The sequence below is a fragment of the Sphaeroforma arctica genome, assembly GCF_001186125.1.
Source record: "Sphaeroforma arctica JP610 unplaced genomic scaffold supercont1.205, whole genome shotgun sequence".
Taxonomy (NCBI): domain Eukaryota; class Ichthyosporea; order Ichthyophonida; genus Sphaeroforma; species Sphaeroforma arctica.
In genome coordinates this window covers 9,898-19,636 of record NW_014040353.1, presented here as the reverse complement: position 1 = coordinate 19,636, position 9,739 = coordinate 9,898, and the positions used below count along the sequence as shown (strand labels likewise).

General features: G+C 41.7%; 2 protein-coding genes across 2 annotated transcripts in view; both read right to left on the bottom strand.

Moving 5' to 3' along the window:
* The window catches only part of SARC_03849 (hypothetical protein), a 3,260-nt gene extending 1,273 nt beyond the window's left edge, over window positions 1–1,987 (bottom strand). The window contains exons 1-2 of the mRNA XM_014302341.1: window positions 1,737–1,987; window positions 449–593 (exon numbers count right to left, since the gene is read on the bottom strand). Of these exons, the coding sequence (XP_014157816.1) occupies window positions 449–593; window positions 1,737–1,802 (211 nt within the window). The 5' untranslated portion in view covers window positions 1,803–1,987. The remainder of the gene's footprint in view (window positions 1–448; window positions 594–1,736) is intronic.
* A 740-nt stretch (window positions 1,988–2,727) lies between these two features.
* SARC_03848 (hypothetical protein) lies at window positions 2,728–8,973 on the bottom strand. The gene is made up of 11 exons (XM_014302340.1): window positions 8,854–8,973; window positions 7,740–7,891; window positions 7,106–7,301; window positions 6,575–6,730; window positions 5,903–6,083; window positions 5,370–5,573; window positions 5,126–5,244; window positions 4,589–4,683; window positions 3,959–4,112; window positions 3,174–3,281; window positions 2,728–2,999 (listed from the first exon to the last, which is right to left on the bottom strand). The coding sequence occupies exons 1-11, from the start codon at window positions 8,938–8,940 to the stop codon at window positions 2,907–2,909; spliced, it is 1,545 nt and encodes a 514-aa protein (XP_014157815.1). The 5' UTR covers window positions 8,941–8,973; the 3' UTR covers window positions 2,728–2,906.
* Between the last annotated feature and the right edge of the window lie 766 nt (window positions 8,974–9,739).

Genomic DNA, 9,739 nt, shown 5'->3' with positions numbered 1-9,739 from the left:
TATACATACACACACACACATATATATATATATATATATGAAATATGTGCATATGTGCATATGTATATGTACTTATATATATATATAGATATAGATATAGATATCTAATTATGAATATATGTATATATATATATACATATATATAAATATACATGTATATATATATATATTATCTATTGAACTACGGTTAGGTATGACCATTTTTTATTTTATACACATAACTCCATATCCGTATTCATATTTGTTTATAAGCGTATCACGATATCCACTACGATGATTTACTCGATGAGTACACCCGAACAAACCCTAGTTGGAAAGCATTCACACATTACTTAATCTGAACAGAGATCAGGATGCACACCGAATTTACATCCCTCTTGTCTCTAGTGTCACAAAATTCACACAAAAAGCATCGTCTATCTGCTGTACACCAATCCGTCAATCATACCCATTACGCAGTTATTTGTGCCCGAAGCATCTGGGTATTCGCGTAGCTTAACGCCGCCACAGAACTCCTTCGTAAGTGTTGGTACTAGCTTACGAGCTAAGATAGGCTTCTTGGGTTTGGCATCCGCAGCAGCTTTCTTTGCTGTCTACTTAAATTTTGAAACCAGAGTTATTGTCAGTTGCTGTCGATTGGGATATGGTCTTAGATAAGCACATCGAAAGTCCTCAGCCAGTTTCTACCGCTGCTTCAAATTTAAATTGTAGAAACTGACAGGTAGCGCATTGGGTTGCCATTGTATCGCGTTCCATTAACTGAGGACCAAGCAAACAATTGCGTATCATTCACGTTGCATCAAAGTTTGAAGCAATCAATTGAAATCGGTGTTGGAGCGCCAAAGCTACAAGATCTGCACCAGATCTGAGCTAGTTTTTCAATTTAGTTACTGTAGTATCTACATATCCCGTATCTAAACATATGTATAGTTTAAATGCAATAGTAAGCAGCACACAGATACGTTATGACGATCAGCATAGTATTAAATGATCAACGAACTATCTGATTGATGTGTTCGTGTATTTAACCATGTGTGTCCAACTAAGAACACAAACTTGGAATTCATCTTCCCGAGTTTAAAGTGGCAGTATAAGTGAGTCCTGTACTTTAGTTGACCGTGTATATAACGAAGCTAGGATATATAGCTACACATATGCCTAAATATAATAACATTGTGTAACAAGATACTTGTGAGGCCACAGAGTAGGACTGAATGGACTTTCTCAAGCATGTATATGAATAAACGAGTAACTAGTATGATGTTTAATTTGTACGTGCAAGAGTACAGTAGATTGACAATCATACCATTATACAGAAATGCACTGGACTATGTATACGAGAAAAAAAATTCAGCGTAGAATTTTAATGAAACGCAAACTAATAACCACTTTTTTTTTTTGGGAAGTGTGTACGTGTACTAAAATATGCAGATGAAATTCTTATCCTATTTATGAGATATGGACGAGTCATCCTTTACACACGAACGCAAAGGTAAATGAACAGTACACTATACACATGAAAAGGCAGTGCTTGGGAATATATATATCTCATACATACATCACCATTTGTATTTGTGTTTGTAAATTGTTTAGTGGCCTTGCTAACTTGTAATACTCAATAGCCGCCAATCAGTACATTGCGCACTACTTCTAATGAAACGCATAAATCTTCGCACATAAGTAAGTCGGCACATAAATCCGTGTAGTGATGGTGTGTGTCTACTATAGATACACACCTTAGTATCAGATTTCATATTGACAGCGTCAATGACTTCGGATTTGCCGTCAAGTACTGCAACCATTCTATCTTGAGATATATACCAATTAAAAAGGTAGACACACGATCTCTGTGTCTGTGAAATAGTATTGAGCGAGCACAAGGTCTGGCTATTTATACGAAACGTTAGCAAGTATTTAATCGTAGCCTTCGTCTCATGGATGAAAGCTACGTAAATATGTTCGTATCATGGATGAACTTTACGTAAATATGTTCGTATCATGCTTTCTTGTTGCGTTCTATTACTTCTTGCTGCTTCCGGTTCGTTTTACAATTTACAGAAGTGGATACTGCCTCTGACTCTCGGACCTGGCGTGTCATGATTTTTGTGATAGTGTAATGTATTTATGAATTATTCCCGACATTTCAACATTCTATTTTAACAACTATATTAAAAGTAATTGCGACATATTTTATATTGTGTTATATATTTAAATTTGGCCTTGCCCTTTAGAGATAGAAGTGAACAAAATATGGCTGATCGGACTATATTACATCCGAAGGTCTTTAGGTCAAGAGATTCTAAATGCTACTACTTTTTTCGGACAATAGTCCGATCGTGCGTATTATTTTATTTCTCCTCTAGAGGGTCATGACTTTTTGGCTTTTGCGCTTCTTCTTCGTTTTGAATACATTTATGTATATATATATTTTTAAATACAAACAATACAGGTGCTCCGACTTTGCGACTGTTGTATTCTTTATATTATTTGGTGTTAAATTTAAACCACGAACATCCAATCCGATGCAAACTGATAAGGACGCGTATAAAAATATTCCACGACTATATTTTTCCAAAAAAAAACCATCCAGAGAATGCTCGAAAGAGACCCACACAGTCCATTCTTCGTCTACAACGACGCGCACCATCAAATGGTTTGCCTGTTCCAGGCGTTGTTAAACTGTTTCCATATGTGTTTCATTCAAGTTCCACGGCAGAGTATTGCTGGGTCATGGTCTGAGTGGGGTGTGCGTTACTTTTCTACGGTCGTCTCGTGGTCATACGCTAATGCAGGCAACCATTTTGTATAAGTCTGTACAAACACAGACATTTTAACCTACAAATAAAACATGTCACAGCGATATATACAGGGTGTACAAGCAATATTGATCACATGACTTAGAGGGTTTATTGGTAATTTAACATGACATCTTGTCTCGCCAACTCCAACAACATCGGGTCGTCGAAGAACTTGTTGATACTGACATCCTCGCTGAGACCCTGTTTAATATGATAGCAGATATATATCATGTAAGTAGGAGTACCTTTATCAACCATAAAAGTGCTAGCTATTACCAGAAAACCACGCTCGGTGTCACACCTTTGTGTTGCTAAGTGCAGGAAGCGTTAATCGCTTGTGACACGAGTTTCGACACAATGCATGACTCTTCTTACCTTTCTGCGTCTCGTTTTAACCATGAAGTCTCTCGCCAAGGCCGACGCAGGCTGCGGCTCCAACGGGCGGATTAGTATACTCTTATCAAGGGGATCTCCAGGCACCAGCTGTAGGGCGATCATAGAAGAAAGTAGAATGAGAGAGAAAGCAGTGTACAACAACTGCGAACGGCGCAGACGGGTTTATACCAGACTTCGCATATATATTGTGATTGCTAAGTGTGGCACGTGCAGCTACAAACAAAACAAGCTCACGGGTTACTGAGCGATTTGAAGATGCACTGGCTATCCTGTGAATATTAAAGCGACGAAGAAATCCCTACTACAACAGCCGGCGATGGGAAACTACTAAATTGAACCTGAAAACATGATCCATTTGGAATATATGCGAGAGTTCCAAACGCCTTCCAACCTCCCCAAAAAAATTGGTTTATGATGTATATGCGTTCAGGAACGCAATACGACTATACACTCGAGTGTTACAAGCCCAAAAGGATTGGTCCAAATATTGCAAATGGCCACTTCCGTACATCTACAGCCACAGCAAACTTTTATGCGCAAAAAAGCCGCTTTCGGATACTTGCTGGTATTTCTGGAGAAGATACGATTTCTGCAAACCTCCAACGCTTTCGAATTGGCCAGTAGCTAGTAATAAAACGTAACTGTACAGCCCTAGAATTGCCAGACTCTAACTCGAGACTCTGCCACCCCAGACAACAGATAACAAACCATGTGTTACGATTGAACACAACAAAGTCCGAAACGAATCGATGCACCATACGTACCTGCCAGTGGTCGAATACGGATAGACAGAAGGCCTGTCCCTGAGTGTATGTTCGCAGATCGGTTTCGAAGCCGAACGAATCCATGCATGGGATGTAGGCGTTTATCATGTACAGGGGTGACCCTGGTTTAGGGGCATCCTGCACAACGTGCCCTCTGCAATGGATGAATAGGTAGGATGTTGGTGATGATATATATAAGTATACAAATTACCATGCGAAGCTATACCTTGGCATATATATATATCTGTATGTGCGTGAGTATCATTTGTACCGATCGGACCATCTCACAAGTTAACTTCTTAGGTTTGCATCTATGCTGTGTAATGGTGATGTATGCTCAAAGCGTCAGGTAAACGGGTTCCATATATTAGTGACTTTCGATTCTCACCAGTGCGCCGTCAAAGAAGAGACTGTGTCTACACTTTATTGCGGAGAGAGTTTCAATCGTGCATGAAACACAGTTGATGAGTTTCGGTGGTCCGTACAGATAACAAATCTACAGATAAATACTTCAGCGTAAGTATACTCGTACGCGATGCAAATTGTGATATATAAAACAAAACGTTCGTAGAGTGTATTCCCAAACGTAAAGCGTTGAGGATGTTGGTACATAAGACAGGACGTTCATACCTTCGCCTCGCCAGCACGGTGTAGACGGCAGACACACAATCAGCCGGTGCGATGACCTCCACATAATAGTAGGGCTCCATTAACCGCGGGGTGGCCTACACATACCAGAACATAAAATGCAATTCGTATTCGTGCTGAGTGGTGTACTTGGCAATACAACTATGAGAACCAATGGGGCCGCTTTTAACAAGATATGGGTTGGTTGTACGTCGGGTAGCTTTTAAATAAAAGAAAGTCCGGATAGTCGAGATGTGTCGCTGCATTGAACAGTTGATTTTGGATTATACTGCCCCTCGCCCTTATACATAACTCTTTCGGTTGAAAGGTATACAAGCCTAACCAAAGCACAGGTTGCATACCGGATATATATATATATATATATATATATACATCAACGCTATATGACACCAGCTTGCACACTATACCAATCCAAATAGACATGCGCACTACACCAATCCAAAAAGACACATCTGTAAAAGAAGCGGGTGTGGCAACAGAGACGACATCACAATAAGCCCAGAGCATCAGGTAGCTTACCATGAGGAAGGCGGAGTAGGCCACTCTTCGCGCGGTGGGGATGATCTGACCACCTCCCCGGTGAATGGGTTGGTCGGCAATAGTGGCATCCAGGATCTTAAACTTCACATTGCGGATAGCTGTGGCAAGACAAAGGGCAAGGTATAAGGTATTGCATATCAGGGTATATAAAGACTACAGGACACTAACCTAACTATGACGCCAGAGATGCATAGAGATATCCATCACATACACACACACATACGTTCATCACACAGAGGTCCTTCTCTCGTAGCCCACTGGAAGCCCTGGACAATGGAGTGCTTGACGCTGTTGAGCTTCTTCTTGTCCACTTCTGACGGCAGGGTATCGTCTACCAGCACATTGGGTCCCCCCACATCCGGCCCAAACGCCCATACAGACCGTGCCGCCAGCAGATCCCAGTCATACTTCTTTTGGAAGAAATCGCCTGTGGGGGATGGAGGTGTGAGGAGAGGGTTGGGTGTGAATGGTGGTCCTAAGTGTTTAGGGTGGTGTTTGTATGTGGTAGCTATACGAGGTGTTGTTTATAACTGAATTCAGACCTAGACTGTAGGTTGCATCTCATTTCGCCATACGCCTGGCTACTAATTGTGACACACAGCTACATGCTTATAGATAATAGCTACATACTCCTACAGATAGTTGTATATCTTTTGATCACCTATCATGTGAAATTGATTTGCGCACGGAAGCCAACTTCATATACAAACACACATGCATACCACGACATACGCATCACGATGCATGCATGCATACCTATTTGCTTCTTGGTCATGTCAATCTTCACCGCCTCGGCTTCAATGTCTTCTGCGATACCCTTCTCCAGTGGTTCGGAGATCATGGTGAGCTTGTTCTTCTGGTTGGGTGTTTCCGCAAAGCACTTGATAGACGAAGTCTCCACCACAGTCTCCCGGAAGGCTGCCACAGGGTCCGATACCTACATCGAAAATATATATTTATAGATTTGTACTGTAGACCAATCAGATGAACGGAGAATAAGACACGTGACCATCTCAATCCACAATTCGCGCTTCGTCGCATGTGACAAACGTATCACACACACATATACCGAACAGTCCCAGTAGAAGCTTTAGCAGACTCGAATCCGCATATCAGGGTACAGGCAATCGCACAACCCTACTGGTCCAGTTAACTTAACCTACCAATACCTACCTCCGGGTATATGAAGCACAACACATGCCACATGATGCGCGCCCGTTCGCACACACACGAAGGCTGCAACACACCCTCGGCGACTGTACATACACACGTAGTCTACATACACACCTACATAGCTATAACCTACAAGTACACAGACCAACTCCCGTGTCCTTGTACATTCACACCTACATAGCTATAACCTACAAGTACGCAGACCAACATCCATGTCCTTGTGTATTCACACCGTGGAGATGCCACAGAACGTACCTTGATCAGCATATCCGCAAACACATTGCGTAGGTCGTGCATGACACAGTCCACGTAGAGCTCGCCGGTGCCGTAGATGATGTGCTCTCCGGATTCCTCAGCCCTGGTCTCCAGCATGGGATATGTCTTGTTCACACTTCGCAGACTCTCCAACATCTGTGTATGAGTTTAAGCAACAGGGAATGGGGCGATCGAATCAGTCGATGCTTCTGGCTTATCTGAGGTAGTTCCGTGGGACTGACAAGATCCGCCAAGACTTTCAGGCCCATCCCTACTACTGTGTATTATATATGTTCACACACTAAGTGCATGCATCCACTGCCTTCCACGTACATACACGTACAACCAGATGTAATGAGACTCACTACAGACATTTCCGTAGGGTTCACACGCTCTACTGAAACCTCCAGCACAGCACAGCTATTAAATTATCCACAACACTAAATCATTATATATATATATATATACATACATATGAATTCCTTCATTTGCCTACACATACGATCGGTTGACTGTAGCGTGCAGACTTACTTTAGGTAGTTCCGTGGGGTTGACTGGTTCCACCGACACTTTGAGCACGGCGCTGCTGTTGAACTGTGCGGGTCGGAAGATGCACGCGTCCTCAGTCACTTCGTCTGTGATGGTGGCTGCTTTGATGATTGAGCTATCCACCCCACCTAGCAGTACCCAGTTACCCGCCTGCATGCGAGTCACTTCTAACTTGTATCTGCAATATGTGTGTGTGGTGATGGTGGTCGTGAGTAGGTGTAGGTATACACATATACGCACTCTGTCGTCTGCGAGTTCTTGTCCGTCTGTAGATTGCAGTGTAGGATAGTGTAGTGTAGTTTGAATGAAATGGCACGGTCATGGTCATAGTTACGCCCGCATATCCACTGCATGCTGGAGAGAGATATTCGCATGCAATTGAAAGCGTGTGTACAGGTTAAAACACTTAATCAATCAATACCACGTAGATATGTTGGCGGTATCGAGTATCTGCAAACCTCCCGAATTACCGCCAACCAGCGTGTGAGTCTTGAAAACGAGCATAACGGCAAATATACTACTCCCAAGAAGTATATAAATATATATATATAATATAGTATAGTAATATAATAATATAACAATATAATAATATATATATATATCTATATATATATACCTTGACTCGTTGATGTACAGGTGCTCGCACAGCTCCATCTTCATGTCCTCGTCATCGTCTAAGGTGTAGTTCTCACCCAACACCTTCACTGTCTGCCCTTTCTCCACCGACCCACTCATCACCCGTCCAAAGGCAAAGAACGACTTAGCGTCCTATAAATAGACCAGGTAATAGTTATTGTGTTCAGACAAGAAAACAATGGGGAAGGAATAAGGATACTAAAAGATTTACACAATGCCGGTAAAAAGATACACCCATTTGAATACAGACACATCCAACAAAAGTACTAGCAATCATAGAGACCTCCACACAACACGAGGTCAAACCTCTAAACCCTAAAAACCGAAAAGTACCTACATGAACAAACGACCTACGATACACTGCCTGGAGAAAGCACAACAAGAGGAACAACATTCAGCGAATACAGAATGAACGCGTTCAGTAATCGACAGTCACAATGTAAATGAATACAGACCAGCAACGTTCTCCGAAATGGTAGCCACCACACAATGGGGACAGGAGACAACGGAAGCAATTCAACTATGCAAGCGATACAACTATCCGTAACAAATAGGTCACACATACAACAGGTATAAAAAATGTCATTCAAAGGGACAGAAGTCATACCGAAATGGAATGGAAGACAACGGAAGCAATTCAACTATGCAAGCGATACAACTATCTGTAACAAACGGGTCACACATACAACAGGTATAGAAATGCCATTCAGAGGGACAGAAGTCATACCGAAATGGAATGGAAGACAACGGAAGCAGTTCAACTATGCATGCGATACAACTGTCCGTAACAAATAGGTCACACATCCAACAGGTATAGAAATGCTATTTAGAGGGACATAAGTCATACCGAAATGGAAGGGAAGGCAACGAAAGCAATTCAACTATGCAAGCGATACACCTATCCGTGACAAATGGGTCTCACACACAGCAGAAAATCTATATAGAAATACCATTCAGAGTGCCAGAACTCCTACACCTATCTACAGAACACCCACATTCTAAGCCGTGCAGCGAATACGGAACAAATAGTACAATCCCAAGCAGTCGGAATGGTACGGTTCACAAGACTGGTTACAACAGTACACTAGACGTACAATCGAGGGATATAACTTGGCTACACAGATCATCAGTGGTCCGTCGGGGTCGCAGTTCAGCATGGCCTGGGCTACATCAGAGTCCATGTCCCCTGTGTATATGCGAGGGACCTACACCGTATACCACAGATGATCAAAAGCGAGAGTTTATCAATGAGATATAGGGTATATAGAGCGGTTGTCGCAAGTATATAAAGAAGGAAGGATAACTTGGGGTTTGCAGAGGGATTGTAGTAAGTAAATATAGTAGGAAGGATAGCTTGGGGTTTGGAGGAAGATAAGAGCATGTATGGTCAACGGTACACCGTCCTAGTTATATCTCAGTACGCCCGAGTCTACCGAATACCTTTAGAATAAACACAAATGCCAGCATTTATCAGTGACACCAAATCTAGTATACGTAGAATTAACCAATATAGAAGCAACCAAATTATAGGCCACACGCTAAGAAGTCATGTACACGAGCTGGAGAATCTGGCTCGGCAATGATATACCTTGCACGCGTACGTTATATGCGACATTCGTGGCAAGTGGTCACTTCTTTACTACACAAAGCGGGTGGGAGACACAAGCGGTCGCATGTAGTGTACTACTAGACTGCATGTCCTCGAGTTGTTCATTCCTCGAATCATATACCATAACCGTCCTTGAATAAACACATACTAGTGTACTATAGTCAAACTTCATCATGATAATGATATAGTGATTGGTCAGTATCATTGTGTGCATGCATATTTATGCAAAGATTTAGCTATCAGTGTATCCAGACTTATGATCCATCTAGATATTAATAATAGATATAGCGATTTGAACATACATGGCTATATATATATATAGATATATATATATATTATTATATATNTATATAATATATATNTATATGTAT